Source organism: Strigops habroptila, chromosome W (assembly GCF_004027225.2).
Source record: "Strigops habroptila isolate Jane chromosome W, bStrHab1.2.pri, whole genome shotgun sequence".
In the NCBI taxonomy this organism is placed as follows: Eukaryota; Metazoa; Chordata; class Aves; order Psittaciformes; family Psittacidae; genus Strigops; species Strigops habroptila.
This window is the reverse complement of record NC_044301.2, coordinates 16,882,736-16,905,297: the sequence shown is the minus strand read 5'-3', so window position 1 is coordinate 16,905,297 and position 22,562 is coordinate 16,882,736. Positions and strand designations below refer to the sequence as shown.

General features: G+C 40.2%; 1 protein-coding gene and 1 long non-coding RNA gene across 18 annotated transcripts in view; both read left to right on the top strand.

Moving 5' to 3' along the window:
• LOC115618974 (protein BANP-like) overlaps window positions 1-22,562 on the top strand; it is a 186,603-nt gene that overhangs the window by 59,146 nt on the left and 104,895 nt on the right. For all 17 annotated transcript variants that reach the window (XM_030510974.1, XM_030510985.1, XM_030510982.1 and 14 more), the window contains one exon: window positions 21,749-21,913. In XM_030510974.1, the coding sequence (XP_030366834.1) occupies window positions 21,749-21,913 (165 nt within the window). The remainder of the gene's footprint in view (window positions 1-21,748; window positions 21,914-22,562) is intronic.
• On the top strand, window positions 1,051-14,238 carry LOC115618975. The gene is made up of 3 exons (XR_003994887.1): window positions 1,051-1,342; window positions 2,954-2,959; window positions 14,227-14,238. It is a non-coding gene; the product is annotated as an uncharacterized LOC115618975 (long non-coding RNA).

Below are 22,562 nucleotides of genomic sequence, written 5' to 3'. Positions count from 1 at the left end.
TATCCTGTGTTGATGAAGCAGAAGCTATCTGCTACTTGCAGTTAAACTAGGTTTTGTAAGAATGGGATATGTACTGTTGTTGCCAGACAGATGTTTTGTTAGCTTTTGTTTATGAAGGATTCCTAATGGGCTGGTTTACTTTGGTTTGTTGTGGGTGTTCACCAGAAATTCTTCAGTCTTGAAATCTGAATTCAGATTTCTTTGCAACTACCAGCTGTGAGCATACCAAGTGTAGTAAAAATTGGATAAATATTACATTCTCTGATAATGGAACAAATAATGAAACAAATTACACAAATTTAAATATTGTTCAAGTGTCCAAAACAGTATGGTCTTGACTCTTAGGTTTTTACTTCCCATTTTTTGTGTATTATTTCAGAAGACTTGCTTACACTGAGATAGAAGAAATTTGCAATCTATACTAAAGGAGAGATTAAGCTTCATAAAGCCTGTAGATTCATAACAGAAATGCATAATTAATGTACTTCGGTCTGCTCCAGTGTGCATGGGTCTTTTGGTTATTAAAGCTATTACGTAGTAATGAGCAGATATTACTTATATTGAAGATGCATTTTTGTCAATTTAAAAGGAATCAAATATGTTTTGCATATGGAATATAGTAAGCATAACACTAGTTTTAAGTAAAAAGAAGAATCTGGACATACGCATCTTGTTCATATGGAGCAAGGACATATAGAATATAGTAGCCACTAGTTTTGAGTGAACAAGAATCTGGACATAAGGATCTTGCCCTCATATGGTGACTTCTGGTAGAGGATTACTCTGTGAATACATTGAGGACAGCCAAGTGTGTTTCATGTGCTATGGTGTAAATATTTTCCAGTAAAGGAGGTAGGTGAAGGCATCTGGCACAAGTGTTACAGCTCTCATGTGGATACCTTTGCTATGCTTGTAAAGAGGAAACAAATTCAAATGTTAGTGTAGAATTGAGAGAGTCTGAAAATGACCAACTTCACTAACTGAACTAGTTCTTAATATACCAGTAGATCTCGCTGTTAAAAGATTTTTTTTTTTTTTTTTTTTTTATAGTCACCTCTTATGTAGGTCACCAATGGATTAGTAGAGTGGGAATGATTTGTTATACTGGAGTGTTTTGTATGCAATTGCCAATTTGAAATGCCAGTTAAGGCTTAAGAACACAGCCAGAGAGAGCTTACTTTGAATGGTGTTTGAAGAATTTGATGTTTTGTTTTTATACTTCTGTTAGGACAATGTGTTTGATAGTCACATGGAAGAAAATAGAGAATATTTGACTGCTGTGCTTTCTTTACACTGAATCGAACTGAGGAAATGCAGTCCTATTAACCTGATTTTGTTTCTTGTAATTTGCTGGCTATCTCAGGGAAATTGATAGACAAACCTAACCCCTTCAGTTTGCTGCATCAGGCCAATTTTTGTCTTGTTACATACCTGAAACAGAAGACTTCAGGCTTCTACTCAAACATATTAAATTTGTATGGTTAAGGGAGATTATGATTCAAAGTAATTGTGATCTCCAAAACCTTTTTATCTATTGATCTCAGTGTAAATGGCTTTGTTCCATTGTGGTTTTAAAACTTTAGATTTTATTTGACAATAGTTTTAAGAAACATGAAGAAACAAAGCTTGCTCTGATGTTAAAGCAAGTCACAATCAGCCCTTTTCCCCATCGCTTAAATCTGTGAGCACAAATCAAATGAGGGAGTTTAAAACTATTTGTGTGGGAAGAACAGGGTTTTGAAAATGTGAGCGTGGGGAAGGAATGTGTACATGTGACTGAATGTTCAAGCTAGGGATTATGTCATTTATATGAGGTGTTCTGACAGTGAAGAAATGGGATCATGGAAGTGATCCCTGCAGTTGGAAAAGGTCTGCAGTGGCAGAAATGTAACAGCAGTGGATCACAAGCAGCAGAACTTGGAATGATGGACTGGGTACAGAAACCACTGTCTGTGTCTTCGATGTCATAAGCATGGTTCGTAAGGTTTGGGATCCAGGTATCTGAAACATATCTTTATCTCTTCTTCATGTTGGCTAGTGAGTTGCTTTCTTTTGAAAGCTAGTCTGTTAAAAACAGGGTTGTGTATGTCTTCTGGAAAAAATACACACTGTGTGAATCTAACCAGAGTTTACTTTTTTGGGTACCTAAATGTTAATGGCTATTGAGATTTACTATTGGCAATGATAAAGAAACTTGTGGCAACAAATGAAGAAAATGCATGTAAACTTGGTGACGCAGCAGATTTAATAGTAATGATATGGGTCCAGAAATGATTTCATTTAATAATGTCATCACTGTGAATAATTAAGTTGAAATGAAATTTGATTTCAGTAGTCTGTTTACAGATTTGCTATGATGTGGGTGAACATATGGATGTCTCGTAACTTTTGAGGATGAGATTCTGGCCATGTTCAGTTCAATGGCAGAACTCTTATCAAGTTCAGCTGTGCCACGATTTGATCCCTAATATTTGTCAGTGAGGTATTGGGAAGAGCCCTGCCATGCCATAGCTATTTTGCTTTCCAAGTCCACAGACCAGCTGTTTTTTATCAGTGAAGTGTTTTTCCATAAAATCTACCAAAACCCGAGTGCAGCGCTAGCATGGGAACTAAATTAGGTGGTTGTCCTAACAATGTGGTTTGCTTATGCTGTGAGCAGTAATACTTTGATGCATTGTTTTAAACTTAAATTAAAAATCTAATGTCATCAGCCTTGCATTTGCCAATCATAGCTAGAAAAGCTCAAGCCAATATAAAGGATTTTAATTTTCCTTTTGTTTCAAGTTTCTTTAAGTTTGTCAGTGGAAAGATAGTCCTTCCTTTCTTGAAAATACCAACCAAATCTGCATTTAATAGAAAATATTTTGTATAATATGCAGAAACTATTGAAAATGAAGAGATGTATGGTTATTAAAAAGTCTTGATATACTGCATTAGGTTTACCACAAGAGAGATGAAAGTTTATCTTTGGAAATATAAATTTTCACTTGTGGTATAAATTTGCTTGTGGGGTGGCAGTGGTATTGAGAGTTTTTGGGCAAGAAACCAAAATGACTTAAACACACTATATGTCATTAAGTAGCTCATTACTTCAGCCCTACTAAAAATGTAGACATTTTCTGGTGAAATATGATATAAGAATATCCACAGTTGTAATTTTCTCTGTGTAACAGAAAATACAGGTTTAGCTCTCTTGAGATTTTATAGCAATCTCCACAAATGAGTTTGAAAAAACAGAAACTTGATAGCACAAAAGATGTTACATGTTGTCTTGGAAAAAATTGAGAGGCGATTTCTGAAGTTTGTAAAAGAAAATCTATCAATAGTTCTTAAAATAAGAAATTAGATGAAAAGATGAAAACAAAATAACATCAGTTGAATGAGTTAACATTCGTTTCATCCAGAATGCATCCCCATTATTTAAATAACATGGGAAAAAAGTATTACCTGAAAATACCTTATGCTAAAGTCTGATTTTTAGCTATATGATAAATGATGTATCTTCTGTTTCAAATGGCACAATGCTTTTTAAGATGCAATTAATAATGTAGAATAGAAAGAATTTGGTAATGAAAACATGGTGTTTCTGTTATGTCATAATACTGCTTCTGGTAAAGATGGGACCACTTTTCTACCGTACTAGTTGTAGGAGATGTTAATACACTTTGCTACAAGAGTCAAACACAGCTACATCCTCTTCAGAGGGCTGCTCAAATGAAATTAAGCACTATACTGCTTTAGAAAATTCATTGACACAGTAGTGCTTGAGAATGAGACCACCCACATATGTTTAATAGGAAACACATTTGACTCCTGCTTAATTGTGTAGCGTATGTCAGATCAGTGTATGTATATATGTGCGTGTATATATATATACTCATGTGCATAACCCAAACATAATGCAGGCTGGGCTGGTTTAAGCAACTTGTAACTCAAGTCATGTAAAACCTGCAGATCACAGTAAGTCACTACTGTCTCAGCTTCTCATTTGCTTGTAATGAAGATTTTGATCTTAATAGCAATGTGGGATGAACAACAAATACACCACACTTCTGTCTTTCTCAAGCATTATTGTGCTTTTAAATACTGGAGGAAGGGGAGTAAGTTGCTTCTCAGAAACAAATGGTTAGCTCTAATGTTTCTCACCAGTGGATCTATTTTATGAGATACTGCAGACTGTTGCTATTATGTAGAATGCTTTATATAAATAAACACTACAGTTACTGAAGATGTACACTATAAATACAGAATGTTTTTAGTATTTTTTTGGTTTTTCATTTTCACTTAAAATTCTTTTTTATTGTTGTATTTTTATAAATGATACCCATTTTTCCTTTTTTTTTTTTTTTCTTTCCTCATCTTTGTATGCTTTTTTGCACACTCTGTCTTCCTTTCATTTCCTGTTTATAATTCTGGGCTTCATGTGTCTCATTTCTGAATATCATACTAGTCACTAGCTGTCACACTGTGTAGTGTATCTATACAATGGTTTAAAACAGTGTTACACCTAGATGCAAGAGAGATCATTACAAGTCTTGATTACCAGCAATTGTAGATGTGTATCTAGGCCTTGGATTCTGTCAGGAGACTGTTGGAGACCTTCAAGAAAAATTAATTTTTTTCAATTTGGCTTTTTGTCCTCTCTCTTGAATATCTTATCAGCACTAGAAATGGATGAATTCCTGTAATTTGGATTGTTGTGACTACATTGCTAATTGTTGTTTCAGTCCATCCCCCTCGACAGACCAGACTTAAGAATCAGTCACATTCTGGGTACTCTGGAGGTTTGGGGGAAGAAGAACAGGGTTAGTGGCAGTGCTCAAGGTAGTAATTTGTTGAGGACCTCTGATGTTTTCTGTTTAACCCATGCTCCTGTTTCTTCATGATATAACATAATAATCTTCCAAGCTATAGTAGTCTAAAAAGAAGTTGTGTGGTTTGTATCCGCATGGATGAACTAATCTTGTGATCCCATTTTCTTCTCCTAGTAATAAATAACACGGACTGTGGGTCTTTGGAAATAAAAATTCGCTTCAGCCTGTTCCTCTGAGGACTGCAGTGTTATCAGATGCTGCAGTGCATTTCCTCTCAATTGCCAGATCATGGCTTAGAGGTAGGACAGGCTTCACTTTACAGTTTGAAGGGTTGAGTATAAGCAAGCAAGAATTGGCCTGGTTCTACAGTATCATGCCTGTGGTAGGTGGGGCAGTTGCAGCAGGTTCTTCTGAGCTGTGTGCTATTCAAAAGCTCTACTCTGAGTCTTAGCAAGTGGGCCTCCTTCACCTGACAAGTTCAAAAAAGCTGCTTTGTGGTTCATGTTGAAGTCCACGAGAGTGGTGACTTGTTAGGGGCAGAACTTGGAAAGAGAGGAGGGAGAGTTTGCAGCAGTGTTGAACTATCTCATACTCAAGAAGAGAGTTCAGCACATCTTTAAATGGAAAGAAGTGAAAGAAAGCACTTCTGTTGTGCTTTTCTTATATCCAAAAAGCGTTAGTGTGTGTGTGGGGGGTTTTTTTGTTGTGTGGGGTTTTTTTGGGGTGGTTTTTTGTTTTGTGTTTTTGTTTTCCTTTGTGCAGCACCCTTGGGAAAGGCCTTGTGATGGAGCAGTGCTGCTTTTTTCAAATGTTATCTTCCTCAGAGCAGCAAAAGTCTGGCTTCAGTTCCAAATAGCTGCTTCTTTGTGAATCAATTAAATGCTGCCACATGAAGGAAAGTGATAACCTCTTTTGAGGTTAGGCAAGAAGATAATATGAGAACCCACTGAGTTTATCTTGGCACTGCAGTTCTCATAAATGGCATCAATGCTGGCACTTGCTTACTAACTTTATGTAAGCACTGTAATTTAATGCTGGCTGTTGTTTTCTTCTTTCCTGAGCACTTCTGTTTGTTTCAGTTACTGTCCTGGCCAGTTATTGTTTAATAAGCTGGAACAAAAAAAAAAGGCAGCAATTTTGGGAAATAAAAATTGTTGGCAATGTGTTTACTCTCTCTTTCTCACACTTCTCTTGTTGTCCTTGCATTATACAAATGATGAATTTAATTTTCCACTCTTGAATGTAAGCAGCTGCTTAGCCTGTCAGTTGCAACTGTGATTGCATGTAACTTGATTGTGCGTGATGTGCTGTCAAGTGTTTGTGAGTTTGTAGGCTCTACAGAAAGAAGAAAACTAAGGCATTAGGTCACTTGGACCATCTCTTTCCAGCCGATGCACAGTTGTTCCATCCTGTCAATACTTTTCTGCTTTGGCTGGACTTACTTAAAGTATGTGCTGAAGTGCGCTGGTCCTCACTTCTTGAGAGGCAGGTAAAACCAGTCAGGTAAGTCTGTGCAGTTTTCTCAGGGACTTAAATGTTGCTTGGGGAATGTAGGATGGAGAAAGGGGTGAGTTCTCTAATTTGTAAGAACAATGTGCTCATTGGGAAAGTTACTGCTACAAATGAGATAAATAAGCTGAATGAGGGCTGTTTTTAGGTTGTTTGGGTTTGGATTGTTTGGTTTTTTGTTTTTTGTTTCTTTTTTGTTTTGTTTTTTGTTTGGTTGTTTTTTTTTTTTCTCTAAAAAATCAAGGGAGTCCTGCATGGATTTCAATGTTATTACATAGTGATGTATTAACAAGCCCCAAACCCTGATGTCAGCAAGAAGTATTGGGCCATTTATAATCAATGTGTTGCATGTGATGTCCAAGGATAGTCTTTATCAATACCGAAGATCCATCCAAGCTATGAAGCTACAAGTGAAATAGAGGATTCTTTGTATCACTGTTGTACTAATCAGTGGGTTTTTTTTAGGCTCCATGCATGGAACTTCTCCAGTGTTAGGACTGTCTGCAGAGTAGTTACTCCAGCTGTCATGGTTTAAGCCCAGCTGGTAACTCAGAACGATGCAGCTGCTCGCTTGCTCCCCAGGTTCTTCCTCCCCCTGCTCCCAGAGGGATGGGGAGGAGAATCAAAAGAATGTAACTCCCACGGGTTAAGATAAGAACAGTCCAGTAACTAAGGTATCATACAAAACTTGTAATACTACCACTAAAAATAATGATAAGGGAAATAACAAGGGGAGAGAATACAATTGCTCACCACCTCCTGACCGATACCCAGCCCGACCCGAGCAGTGATCTGGGCCTTCCAGGTAACTCCCCCCAGTTTATATACTGGGCATGATGTGCTGTGGTATGGAATATCCCTTTAGCCAGTTTGGGTCAGGTGTCCTGTCTCTGCTTCCTCCCGGCTTCCCCTCCTCCCTGGCATACAATTGAGTTCATTGGCTGTTTACCCCAAAAATTGAATCCCCTTGAGGTACACATCGGACTTCCCCATCTTCCCGCATTACCCACCAAGTATATCCAGGTCCCTGAGCAAAAGCAACCCCACGAGTGGGTTTGCCTTTCCCTGAAGCAGGAATAACCCAGACTGTCTTCCCCAACAAATTCTTTATGTGCACCACAGGAACTTTATCCCCCTCTACAGGACGTAAAAGTTCTGATTGGGGTGGGGCAGATCCCCTAGTGTTGACCAACCAGGTGGCTTTTGGTAAATGTGTATCCCAGTGTTTGAAAGTCCCACCACCCATTGCTCTGTGTAGTTTTAACAGCCCGTTATAGGGTTAGATTTTCCCAGAGGCTGGTGCATGGTAGGGGAGGTGATATACCCACTCACTGCCATGCTCTTGGACCCAAGTGTCTATAATGTTGTTCTGGAAATGAGTCCCATTGTCTGACTCAATTCTCTCTGGGGTGCCATGTCGCCACAAAACTTGTTTCTCAAGGCCCAGGATAGTGTTCCGGGCAATGGCATGGGGCACAGCGTATGTTTCTAGCCAGCCGGTGGTTGCTTCCACCATGGTAAACACATGGTGCTTGCCTTGCTGGGTCGGTGGGAGTGTGATATAGTCAATCTGCCAGGCCTCCCCATATTTGTACTTCAGCCATCGTCCTCCATACCAGAGAGGCTTTAACCGCTTGGCTTGCTTAATTGCAGCACATGTTTCACATTCGTGAATAACCTGGGCAATAGTGTCCATTGTTAAGTCCACCCCTCGATCACGAGCCCATCTGTATGTTGCATCTCTGCCTTGATGTATCACGGGCCCACTGGGCTAAAAATAATTCACCCTTATGTTGCCAATCTAAGTCCATCTGAGCCACTTGAATCTTAGCAGCTTTATCCACTTGCTGGTTGTTCTGGTGTTCCTCAGTGGCCTGACTCTTGGGTACATGAGCGTCTACGTGGCGTACCTTCACCACCAGGTTCTGCACGCGGGCAGCGATATCCATGAGTCAGTATAGAGGTGAAGTACTGGCCATTTTTCTCATTCAGCAATGTCCAAGGCCAGCTGGATGGCTTTCACCTCTGCAAACTGACTCGATTCACCCTCTCCTTCAGCAGTTTCTGGAACTTGTCGTAGGGGATTCCATACAGCTGTCTTTGATGTCCGGTGCTTTCCCACAATACGGTAGGACCCATAGTTAAACAAGGCATATTGCTTTTCGTTCTCTGACAGTTCATTATATGGTGGGCCTCTTCAGCACACATCACCTCCTCTTCTGGTGACATTCCAAAATCTTTGCCCTCTGGGCAGTCCATGACTTCTAGAATTCCTGGATGACTGCGATTTCCTATTTGAGCTCATTGTGTAATTAGTGCGGCCCATTTATTCCATGTAGCATCAGTTGCATGATGTGTAGAGGAGACCCTGCCTTTGAACATCCAGCCCAGCACAGGTAACCGGGGTGCCAGGAGGAGCTGTGCTTCAGTGCCAATCACTTCTGAAGCAGCTCGAACCCCTTCATAGGCTGCCAGTATCTCTTTTTCAGTGGGAGCGTAGCTGGCCTCAGATCCTCTATATCCCCGACTCCAAAAGCCGAGGGGTTGACCTTGAGTCTCCCCTGGAGCTTTCTGCCAGAGGCTCCAGGTAGGACCATTCTCCCCACCTGCAATATAGAGTACACTTGTCACATCTGGCCCGGCCCGGACTGGTCCAAGGGCTACTGCATGAAGTATTTCTCGTTTAATTCTTCAAAGGCTTGTTGTTGCTCAGGGCCCCATTTGAAATCATTCTTCTTCCGGGTCACGTGATAGGGCTTACAATCAGACTGTAATTTGGGATGTGCATTCTCCAGAACCCCACAGCACCTAAGAAAGCTTGTGTTTCTTTCTTGTTAGTTGGTGGAGACATTGCTGTTATCTTGTTGATCACATCTGTGGGGATCTGGCGACGTCCATCTTGCCATTTTATTACGCTAAATTGAATCTCCTGTGCAGGTCCCTTGACCTTACTTCTTTTTATGGCAAAACCGGCCTTCAGCAGGATTTGGATTATCTTCCTCCCTTTCTCAAAAACTTCTTCCGCTGTATCACCCCACACGATGATGTCATCAATGTATTGCAGGTGTTCTGGAGCTTGCCCCTGTTCCAGTGCAGTCTGGATCAATCCATGGCAGATGGTAGGGCTGTCTTTCCACCCCTGGGGCAGTCGGTTCTAAGTGTACTGGACGCCCCTCCAAGTAAAAGCGAACTGTGGCCTGCACTCTGCTGCCAAAGGGATTGAGAAAAATGCATTGGCAATATCAGTTGTGGCATCCCACTTGGCTGCCTTTGCCTCCAGTTCATATTGAAGTTCTAGCATGTCCGGTATGGCAGCACTCAATGGTGGTGTGACTTCATTCAGGCCACGATAGTCTACTGTTAGTCTCCACTCTCCATTAGACTTTTGCACTGGCCATATGGGGCTATTAAAGGGTGAGCGGGTCCTGCTGATCACTCCTTGGCTCTCCAGTCTACGGATCAGCTTATGGATGGGAATCAAGGAGTCTCGGTTGGTGCGATATTGCCACCGGTGCACTGTTGTGGTCGCAATTGGCACTTGTTGTTCTTTGACCTTCAGCAACCCCACAACAGAAGGATCCTCTGAGAGACCAGGCAAGGTGGACAGCTGCTTTATTTCCTCTGTCTCCAAGGCAGTGATACCAAAAGCCCATCTATACCCTTTTGGGTCTTTGAAGTACTTTCTCCTGAGATAGTCTATGCCAAGGATGCATGGAGCCCCTGGACCAGTCACAATGGGGTGCTTTTGCCATTCCTTCCCAGTCAGGCTGATTTCAGCCTCCAGTACAGTCAACTCTTGGGATCCTCCTGTCACTCCAGAAATATAAATGGGTTTCACCCCTTGATACCTTGATGGCATCAGGATACACTGTGCACCGGTATCTACTAGAGCCTTATACTCCTGTGGGACAGATGTGCCAGGCCATCTGATTCACACAGTCCAGTAAACCTGATTGTCCCTCTCCTCCACCTGGCTGGAGGCAGGGCCCCTTTAATAGTGATCATGAGATTCTCCACTTATGTCTTGTAGGAAGGGATTAGTATTCCTTATCACAGGAGCTGGAGTAAAATTAGTTCTTCCACTCCATCTGGGAAACTGCTCACCAGAGACTGGAGCAGGAACTTTCCTGGGAGGATCATCCTTGACCATTGTTCTCCTCTTCAGTTCACGCACCCGTTGCTCCAGAACTGAGGTAGGTTTTCCATCCCACTTTCTCATGTCTTCTCCGTGATCCCGCAGGTAAAATCATAGGGTGGCCTGTGGCGTGTACCTCCTGTATCTTCTCTCTCGAGCAGTAGGGCACCTTCTGTTAATAGTTGACATGGGTTGGTACACGTGGGGAGCTGGATACATTGGATAAATTGTCTCTCAGTTGTTCTAACTCCTGGGTTCAGGAGTTTTTCCACAGCTGAAATGATCGAAGGGGTGAGATTGTCTTCGACCTCTTGGAGTTGATGAGTCACTTCATCCACTGTTGTTGGTGCTATGTCATTCCAGGTCATTGATGGCAGTGAGTGGGCATATGGTGATGGTGAACTCCGTGTAAGTTTCCGCCACGTGTCGTTTACATTTAACTTCATCTGGATCTACAGATGCATTCCTGGTATCCGGTCTGTGATAGATCCTTTCTAGAATGGCTGATTCCTTCGGGGGCTGGATGCCTCTCTCTTTTGTGGTCTCTTTTGGCTGAGCAACACATAATATTGTCTTGGTAGGGAAACCTTTCCTTCACAGCTGCCAGGAGCTGCCTCCAAAGGCTGAGGGGTCGCTTCTCTCTTGCAATCGCGTTGTCAATTCCTCCTTCCCTAGCAAGTGATCCCAGCTGCTTGGCTTCCCTACCTTCTAGTTCGTGACCGTCGGCCCCATTGTCCCAGCATCGGAGCAACCAGGTGACAGTGTGCTCCCCTGGAAGACGGGTGAAATCTTTTTGCGTAATCCGCAGCTCGGTCGAGGTCCGGGGTCGACAAGTTACCTATTCTTCTTCATCTTCTGGTCTCCCTGTATTAATAACTCTTGTTCAGATTCTGTCCCCTGTAGTAATTGCATTGGGACTTCCTCTTTCTTCAGTGCAGGGGTTGCTCTTTGTGGCTCTCGTTTGCTTTTCCCTTTGCTTACAGGGGCGACTGATATTGGCACAAATTGGCCGTTTGGTTTAGCTGCAGTATTTTTCACTGTGGTTGGAGTGGCTGCAATATCTTTTGTTGCAGTTGGTGCTGCTGCTGTGCTTGGGGGTTGAGTGGCACCAAAAGCTGCATTGTCTGTTGTTTTCAGGGATTGAGTAGCTGCTGTGCTTGTCACTGAAGTTGGTGTAGCTGCTGTGCTTGGAGTTGGCGTAGCTGCTTTGTCTTTTGCTTTGCCATCAGATCCAGAGACATCTTTTTCCCTTTGAAGGTGCTGGATAGTGTTGAGCAGGGCTCTGTAGGTGTAGGCCAAGCCCCAGCATGTTGCCCTGATTTGTCCCTCTCTGGTATAAACAGAACGACAGCACACCTCGTTTCAGTGTTTTACTAGTTTTTCCGGATGTTGCACTTGTTCAGGGGTGAAGTTCCAAAGCACTGGAGGGGCCCACTGGCCTAGATACTTGCCCATACTATCCCACACACCCTGCCACTCATGACTGTCCAGCTTCTGCGAAAATCTCTTGGTGGTCCTCCTATATCGTCGTCTAACCCTAGACCAGGCTTGAACCTTACATTGCTTAACTTACGAGGTCAGATGAAATAGAGTGTTCCCAGGGTGGGGTGGCCATGGGTAAAACACACTCCGTATGTGTGCCAACATGCTGATCCCCAGCACAATCAGCAGGCAGGTCTCAAGGGTATTCAAAGGCCATCCAAAACCTTCAGAACTCTCAAATGCTAGTGTAAATATCCTGGTAGGGGAGCAGGGGGTGTAAGGGAATGCCTCCTCCACAGTTTGACCTCCCGAGGAGAAAAAAAATGATATGGAATTGCTTAAAAGTTTCATTATATACCTCCCAAAGTATAGAGGTGATGACCATGTTGGGAACGCAAGCCAGACCAGTTTCATGATCAATGAGTCTATTGTATTACAAGTCATTACCATGAAGAACAGTGAAACAAGAACCTTAGCCCAGGCCCCCCAGCCAATAAACACTAAACTAGCAAATACTCCCTCTAAGTAAGGTACAACATGCTGTAACTCAAGTGCAACAACTTTAAGAGCCAAGAAGTCAGCATTGTGACAAGTGACTATTAATCCGAAACAATGAATGCTTATCACAAATATGATTAGACACACTCTGGTCAGATCTGTCTTTATCTCAACCCTTCATGCCCCACATTGGGCACCATAAAGAACTGTCATGGTTTAAGCTCAGCCGTTAACTCAGAACCACGCAGCTGCTCACTCATTCCCCCCCTTTCTTCCTCCCCCCACTCCTGGAGGGATGGGTAGGAGAATCAAACAATCTAACTTCCATGGGTTGAGATAAGAACAGTCCAGTAACTAAGGTACAATACAAAACCACTACTACTACCACTAATAATAATAATGGTAAGGGAAATAACAGTGGGAGAGGATATATTTACTCACCACCTGCTGACCGATACCCAGTGCTACCTGAGCAGCTATCAGGGTCTTCTGGGTAACTCCCCCCGGTTTATATACTGGGCATGACGTGCCGTGGTATGGAATACCCCTTTGGCTAGTTTGGGTCAGGTGTCCTGTCTCTGCTTCCTCCCGGCTTCCCCTCCTCCCTGGCAGAGCTTGAGACTGAGAAAGTCCTCGGTCGGAGTAAACATTACTTAGCAACAACTAAAAACATCGGTGTTATCAGCATTGTTCCCAGGCTGAAAGTCAAAAACACAGCACTGCACCAGCTACTAAGAAGGAGGAAAAAATGATTGTTGTAGCTGAACCCAGGACACCAGTGTGCAGCAGTGGTGTCTCTTTAGGGCTGAATTCAGAAGGATGCAGAGCATGCTTTACTCATCATCTGTAGAGGAGGCTGGTGATAACCCAGTACCACTTGGACTCAGTTCCTGCATAATTTAAATATCCTAATGAGATTTCAGTGGACTCCAGACAAGAAATATTTTCTTTACTATTGAAGGTCTATAAATGACAAAATTAACTTTAGCTATGTGGTTTTAGAAGACTCTTCATGTATAAGTATTTGATGCATGACATTTTGAGAGGAAAAGCAGCTCAGCCACCAAACGCGGATTGATCACCCCAGCTTTAATGTATATTCATTTGGAAAACACTTTGCTGCATGCAAGGGGAGCTCTGATTTCACAACTCTCATAAACAAAATTTCAAAAAGTTGCTTATTTTTTCCTTTCTGGGTTTTGAACTTTCTCTTTTCTCCATTTCACAAGGGTTAAAGAGCAAAGTGAGGAGATGCCTTGAGCTGACTGAAAGTAAAGTGTAAATAAATTCCTGCAGTGTTCAGGTTTCTGTTGTGCTAGTCCTTTCCATACCCACAAACTCCTTCGGAAGGGGAGAAATTTTTGTTGTTGATCGCGTTTGCCATCCAGATAGGCTCCTGAGGCTCTGTCGAGAGCTTATGTGATGGGGTGTCTCAGGAAGGGCATGGTTAAAGCAACAACCTTCCTTTTTCCATTGGTTCTGCCACTGTTTCTGTCAGATCACATTGTGCTGCTGTGTAAAAGATAAACAGTTGTTTAATCAACTTCATTGTAAGGTTGTGGCTATCAAAAATGACTTGATGTGTGGTTATTGGCAGCAGCTTCTTAAAGTCAGAAACATTTATTTTGATCAAGTGTTATTGCTTCCATTTAGGTGATTCTATTTGTTTTGAGTATCAGACTTTGATTTCAAACAGTAAGTTGATCCTTTGGCAGTAAACACATCATGTACTTAGGTATGTTCCATTCCAAAACAGATAAGCCTTGTGGGATTGTTTCTCCCCCTGAGTAAAAGAAATAGCAAGATCTTTGCTTGCTGACTGTGATCATAAATGAACGCTGACATTTTGAATGTGCAAAACTAAAAGGTAAATTTAACTGAAGGCTTAAGAGCATGATATCCTCTAATTGCATTTTTTTTATTATGCAAAAAGAAGGTAATAGTTACTATGAGCATATTAGGTATTTAGTTTGCAAGGAGATTGCTGGTGGCTGGGTAAGTCAAACAAGTGTTGGAGTCTTTAGGCCCTAATTTTCATTAAAAGCTATTTCAGCTGAAAATGCTTGTACAGTCTCTATGGAATGCTGCCACTGCAATTCTTAGCTGTACAGCTATATCTATATGAAGTATGTAATTTTGCTTTAATATGGAGACCCAAATGTTGCAGGAATAAATATATTTGGGGAGGACATGAAACATAGATCTTTTTTTCAAGATATCTTGTTTTATTCGCTGTGTCTTTGTGGTTTTTTTTGGTTTTTTTTTGTGGTGCTTTTTTTTTTTTTTTGAGCAAGCAATGTGTTTTCTTTGAAAAATGAAGGAAAAAAATAGAAGTGTATGTATGTCATATGTCCAGCATCATTGTAATGGAGTACCTCTCATGTAACTTGTGAACTGTAGCAAGCCTGTAGTACATGACATGAAAACTGTTCTGGATTATAAAACCTGTGATTTAGTCTACAATTATTTTCTCATGGAGTTGTTTGATTCATTAAATGAGTTAGACAATGCTTTTGATAATTAGGCTCCAGTTATTAAACAGTTACATTTATGCAGGTGTTGATATTCTGTCACCATCAGAGAAACATGATCAGAAGACCCTTACGGGAATGCCTTAAAGCCACTGGTATAACATACCGTGTGGAGCTTGCTTCAATCACAGTGTATGACCAGGAACATGAAAAATACTCTATTTTTGTGGTGATTAATTCAGTTGCTTCCATTTCACAGCACATCTCATTCTGCAGTCCTGCTAACCTTTTGTAGCACTTGGTGTGTGCTGCAAGGGAGCCGGAGATTGAGCAAACATACATATGCACGGGTCAAAATGCTGTCAATTCTTGCCAGAATGGTAAATTTGAGGTTCCACTAGATGGCATTATTCGCATGGTTTTGGCTGTCTCTTGTCAAAATAAACCAGATTCTGTTCTTGGTAAAATACATAAAAATAGACTGGCTGTTTTTGCAGCAAGGTGGTATGGTGGAGCTTTTCTGCTTTAGAAGAGGATATATCTGTGAGATTTGGAGATTCTAGGTACTGATTAATTTTATTTTTTTGTTTTAAAATTCTGGTAAGGTCCTATAGAGCTGCATGGGTCCTTTTTAATTTGTAGAACAGGGACATTTAAACTAATTTTTAATTTTGTTACCTCTGGTTCTGTGATTTGTTAAAAATCAAATATTCAGGAAAATATTCTAAATAAACATTAATAAGTATTAAATATTTGGACAAAAACCCCCTTTTAATAAAATAAAAATAGATGTTAAATATTGTGATACTTGGAAGGTAGTTATTGTTTCTTTTGTGGAACAGTACATTGCCAGAATGAAATCTCAGCCAGATCTGCTTATAGCCATCCAGAATATGCTTACTTTTCTGATGTAGTATTTGGTTTCAAAATGCTTTAAATCTTTTAAAATGCAAGACATTCTATCTGTGTTTTACAGAGAGCAAGAACAGAGAAAGAGAAACCTCATGCCTTTCAGGTTGTACAGCTTTCTCATAACTCTTTTTTAAAAAAACCTAACAAACAAAAACTCTCTGGAGCCCTCATATTTTACCCAAAGTAGCAAGATTTTTCTAGCAGTCCCTTGCAAAAGGTGAATCTTCTCATGGACCAGGCCTTTGATCTGGTATGTTTGAGACAAATGTGAAAAATAAATGTGGTTCCAGCCATCTGTCTGCATCCACCAGATCCTCGGAGCTTCAGCTCGACAGAGGAAGTTGTAACGACTGAAGCACTTTCACTTTAATCTGTTGAGATATGAGCCTGTATGTACAAAGACTTTTTATGCTGTTTGGTAGATATTTAAAACAAGGTCACTTCTGAACTGTTTCCTCAACACAATAGAGTAATTTGACATTTTGAAGAAAACTTTCTTTCCTGGTTTAGTGTTCTATTTGCATAGTATTGTTATTGGCAGAGTGTCTAAACAGTGTAATATATATTAGAAAGGAGATTTTAATTCTAAAAGGGAAGCAATGAGTGATAGGATGTTGTCTTGGGTTCAGCTGTGCAAGTTATTTTTCTCCTCAGTAGCTGGTGCAGTGCTGTGTTTTCGACTTTAGCCTGAGAACAATGCTGATAACACACCGATGTTTTTAGTTGTTGCCAAGTAATGCTTACTCCGATCAAGGACTTTTCAGTCTCTCATGCTCTGCCAGTGAGGAGAGGCACAAGAAACCAGGAGGAAGCAGAGACAGGACACCTGACCCAAACTAGCCAAAGGGATATTCCATACCACAGCATGTCATGCCCAGTATATAAACCGGGGGGAGTTACCTGGAAGGCCCAGATCATTGCTTGGGTCAGGCTGGGTATCGGTTGGCAGGTGGTGAGCAATTGTACTGTGCATCACTTATGTTTGTTTTCTTTTCCTTTTCCCTTTTTAATTTTATATTCTCTCCCCTTGTTATTTCCATTATTATTATTAGTGGTAGTGTTAGAAGTTTTGTATTATACTTTAATTATTGGACTGTTCTTACCTCAACCTGTGGGATTTACATTCTTTTGATTCTACTCCCCATCCCTCTAGGAGCAGGGGGGAAGAAGGTGGGTAGTGAGCGAGTGGCTGCGTGGTTCTGAGTTACTGTCTGGGCTTAAACCATGACAGATGTTACTTCATCCCACCCTGTTGAACTCTGTGAATTTATAGTAGCCATAGTTTGGGACAGATGGTGTCTTGGTAATTACAAGACTGGTGTTAATGGGATTGTGGGGAGTAGGAATGGGATGGTGATAGGCTGCTGTCACTTAAGTGTGCAGAAATTTATGCCTGCAGTCTCACTTCTATTCCAGCTATCTTGTAAAAGATATGAAAATACAGTGTTTAGAGTTCGGTTCCTTAATGTGCTGACATTTGTATTAATATAACACCCACATCATGATGGCATCTGTAGCCAGGAGAATTATGCAATATGAGCAATCCACTCGTGGATAAAACACTTTGTTAGTGTCCCTAAAGTTAGTCCTTATTCCCTAAATCATCTAATCGCATGCTCACGCTGAAGACTACAGGCTTTGTGGATGCTTTTCGCATCTGGAGTGTTTCCTCAAACATGTTTGGCTTTTTCAATTGTGTCCTTCATGGTATTTCTGAATTTCCTTACTCTCTTCTAATGACAGATTTAATTTTCATACTGTAGGTAAACAATTTCTAGGTATTTGCTGTAAAGCAGTTGTAAAATTAGCAATTGTGTTTTGTTATAAAGTTACGTAAGATAAGACTTCTCATGATCTTTAGTATAGACTTCAGTTCTTAGTATCCAAGTAGAAAGGGATTTGATTAACACGGAATTTTGAGGTTTATATATTATAACTTAATCGAAAAGTATAATAAAATAATCTCTTTTCTATGGAATATTATTTGCAGAAATCCTCTTTAACCATCTCTCCTGTACCTAGGGAAATGGGGCATTTCTTTTCTTTAAAAGCTGACAATTGAAAATTTCCAGAAAAAATTCAGTCTTTGTGAACACTATAAAGTGTTTGATTTTTCTATTTCGCCGTTTAAAATATTCTGGTTACTGACACAGGTTTAGTGAACCCTTCTCTAGGTATGTGTAGTAGAATAGAATTTCCATTGTATTTGAGGCTGTTTGTCAGTACCCCCTGACTGCAGTTTGTACTACAGCATGTGCACACTTCAGTCCCTAGTAGTCTATAAATTTATAGCTGTTTGAAAGGTATGAGTGTAATAGTTAAACAAAGGAACTGTAGAAATAAAATGGAAAACAGAATAATTGCTTGGTAGCTGAATTTTCCTTCCCTCCTCCCTCTCTCTGAGTTTTTAACAGCTCCCCCCATCTCTTTTTGGACCCTGTTTAGCCTGTGGATGAGAACAATGTTATGGAAAGTGATTATCTGGTGACATGATTGATGTTCACAGGCATGTGATGCTGGAGAAGTTGCCAAGGTTCTGCCATCCCACCAGCTGTAATGGGGCAAGTTTTCCTTTTCTGAGGATGATGTTGCCCTCCCCTTCCTGCATCCTTTTGCCCAACGCTAAACGCTTTGAAGTTGTGGAGGGGGAAACTGCCTCCCAGCTGTGGAGCTCATACATCCCCACTGTCAAATGAGTAAACAATTACTCCTAAAAATTGTTTCAATATGGTCAATGCATGAGCGTAATTATGTTTGAAGAATTGAAGCCTGAAGGTGCAAGAATCCTCCATCCCTGGCAGTGTTCAAGGCCAGGTTGGATGGAGTCTTGGGTGACATGGTTTAGTGCGAGGCGTCCCTGCCCATGGCAGGGGGGTTGGAACTAGATGATCTTAAGGTCCTTTCCAACCCTGACTATTCTAAATCATTAAAAAATAACTTCAGAGGTGCTTAATTTTTTCCTCTGCTGTTCCAATGTTTAGTACAGCAGATTTTGTCATATGCTATTTGTTTAATAAAAAGAACTCCAAATGTATGACCCTTATGTGAAAAAATGTATTTTGTTAGCTAAACCCCCAAATAATCACCCTTCTTCATGATTCTGTGCAGGCAGAATCTGAAGTCCTTGTTTTTCATAATATCCATCATATTCTTCTTAATTAAAAAGAAGTTTCTGTTCATCAGTTTAATCATTTGAATTTGGAATAGGACATCTTGTTGCTTTTTATGTACATTTTAAAAATTATGTTGAATTTGAAAATGGAAAGAACAGTTAACCAAATCTGTTTGGATTACACACTTAATGTAAATATATCTTTATTTTATGCATGTGGTAGTTAGATTTTTCTGGTGGTAACACTTTCCCTAACCTCTCAAAATGTAACAATAACATAGGGGGAAAGTCTGTGCCATCTCAGCATAAAGGGCAGCAAAGGGAACTTTGCCAAGTCTGTGAACAGTGATTTACCTTTTATTTTTCTAAAGAAATCTCGTGTTCATGGAGAATGGGAAGCAGTGCAACCAGCAATACCCGAGTGCAAGCTATTGATATGCAGTTTGTTTTTTAGGAGACTGATTTTGAATGCGGTATCTAACTGGACTATTTCATGTCTGGTTTTGATATTACAAATGTCTTCTCTTCTTCTTAAATTTGTTCTTAATTAAATTTCTTTACAATTTAATGTTTTATGTGGAATGCTTTGTCTGCTGACTGACTTCTGACCTTTAAGAAAGAGCAGATTACTTTCTCAGGAACATTGTTTTCACGGGTTTTGTTTTTTTCTAATTAGCCCTGTTTTTAAACAAAACCAACCCTTTCTCCCCCTATTTTGTACAGTAGATGCTCCAAAAGTTTGGAAGTATATAATTTGGGCATTGTTGCTGTGATGATCTTTGTGTTTGTACCAGGTTGTCTTCACTGCATTTCCAAACATTATTTTTCTTTGAACCACAGAAAGATTTATTTTGCAGTGCGCAAGAATCATTGTAGAACTTGATGTGTCAGTTGTTTTATAGTTTTATAGGAACTTTGGCAAGAATGTGCTGTGTGTATAGGATGTGGAAGGGAAAACTTAGTGTAATGCACCTGTCAGCTTTTAAAGCTGACTTCTTTAATTTTCCTGATGCACACATACCTTCCTCCTAAGCTTTTGCTTGATGGGATTCGAACATTGGTTCTTGCTTGCGAACAAAAGCGATTTCCTCTCTGCATGTTTCAGAATAGCCTGTGTCTTTGGGAATTCATTGTGCAACCGTTTTTGTCTCCCAAGCTGCTGCTAGTATGTATCTGGTCTATAGAAAGTACTCAAGTGCTTGCAATTTATTAAATAACTGAACTATTTTTAAGTTTCTGGTGTGTTTTCATAGAAAGCTTTGTTTAGGAAGTGAGGTTCCCAAAGCAAGCAAACCCTCAGTGATTAAAAACAAGCACATCCTTTATTTTGAATGTTACTGCAACCATCCATTGTCTTAAAAATACCGCTAAAACCAGTCAGGTATCCTTAGATGATCTAAATCCTTCACCTTTCTTGTATAAGTGCATCTGTCTTCCAAAATACCGTCATCTTTTTGCCAAAGTGCTGAATTATATTGCCAAATGTATTTTTTTTTTATGTGGTTTTACCAGGGTTATGTGGCTTGTAGATACTGTGCTGCTTACAGATTACAATGCTTCATGTCACTTTTGACTAGCAAATGTTCTGAAAAAAGTCAAATCCTTTCTCACGAACAATTTCTGTCTTTTCTAATATGAACTTCCTCAAGTTAAAATGTCTCATTTGCAGTATCTTGCTTTATTGCTGCCTTTCTGACTTTGTTTGCTGTTTGACATACTCGGAATGAGACAGCTGACAGCTCTCCTGCATGTGATCATTTATGGATAGAGAATAAAGTCAGCACACTCCAGTTTTCAAATATTGTTTGCACATGTTTTTGGGATGTATCTCTACTACAGGTAAATCATATTTCTGATGTTATGGTGAACTTTTTATCTACTTAAATACTCCACTGTTGTTAGCATTAGGGGTTTTTTCAGTCATCTGTGGACTGTTATGAAATGTGATTTCTAAAGACTTGAAGAATAACATTTTAGGTCGTAATACCAACTGGATAGATTTATACATCTAAAATTCATTTAACCTTTATATCAACTATCTTTGTACTTAAATGCTAATTTTTCATGCCTAATTTGCACATGCAGCTACTGTGACAGAGTAGGCAGTTAGAATAAAAATCTGTGCAAACAGCAGGAAAGTGTGTAATGTAGCTCTTTAAATGACTTAATACTAGTAGTAACATTTTCAGAAGATTCTAATTTTATATTGCATTTTTATTGGATTCTGATGAATTTTGAACTGAGCTTTAAAAGAGGGTTTGGTGTGGGGTTTTTTTTTGTTGTTGTTTGATTGGTTTTTTTTGTTTGTTTTGGGTTTTTGGGGGTTTTTGTTTTGGGGTGTGTGTGGTTTGTTTCCCCCCCCGTACTGGGGTTTTTTTCCCCCTTTATCTTTTATAGGGAGCTTTATATGGCTTCCTACTTAACACACGTATACATATTGTGGGGCACTACCAGTGAGAAAGAAATCTTTTTCTAGTTTTGGCTTTGAAGCAGTGGATCCTTCTCTTGGGTAGTGTTGCACAGCTTGAATGTAATGGTGCAGTTTCCACGGATAGAAATGTAGATCAGGAAATTTCTAATATTCTGATATTTTTAAATATATAACTGCATGGTTATTTAATTTTGTGAATAGTTGTTGAAATCACATCACTGTATGGCTTTGGCATTTTTCATAATGTCATCGTATTCCTTTAGGCAGTGTCAAGCATAAGGTGCTTTGCTCACCTTGTGTGTGTGACAACGTGTGCCATCTATGCATTTTCTGGAAAAATATGGATTTATACTAATTTTCAGCCCTTCATGTTTCTAATTACAGGTCACCTATTTTACAAATTTGGCATCACAGAATCTGACTGGTACAGAATCAAGCAAAGCATAGACTCTAAATGCCGAACAGCTTGGAGGCGGAAACAGCGAGGGCAGAGTCTTGCTGTGAAAAGCTTTTCAAGGCGAACACCATCATCATCTTACAGTGGTTCAGGTAAAAAAAAACAGACAACCCTCTGTTGACGATCCCCTGGCAAGGTAGTTAAAAATACTCCGGGCCCCTAAAAACCTCCTGCTTCTTCCTCATTTAACATGACCATATCTCCTCCCTGAAGGGAGACTCGCCATAGATACTCCGTCTCAGACTCTCCTGCCCGTCTTGAGTATTTTTCCTTTAATTTCAGTAATTCTGTTGGTGACCATGGAGTGGTACGCACAATAGTGTGGACCTCCTCATCACTATCAACAGCAGTTTCAGTTTTAATCAGAGGTCGTAAGGGAATCGATTGAAAAGCAAGGGTCCCTTCCACCTCATCATCATCACTGTCAGACCAAAAATCTTCTGTCTGAGCTGGGCAACGCATTAACCTACGAATCTGCTGGACCGGAGCAGAAGGTTGCATTTTATCCAACAGCCCATTCACCTTTTCCAGTAGTAATTTAAGTTGATAATTTTGATTCATTAATCGATCAACTCGGGATCCTAAGATCTTATTTTCAACCCCGAATCGATCAGCTTGTGATATAAGTTCATCATTTCGAGCTTCTAGTTTTGCATTTTTGCTCGCAAGCTGATCATTTTGAGTTTTTAATTTTTCATTTTCACTTGCGAGTTGATTATTTCGAGTTACTAATTTTTCATT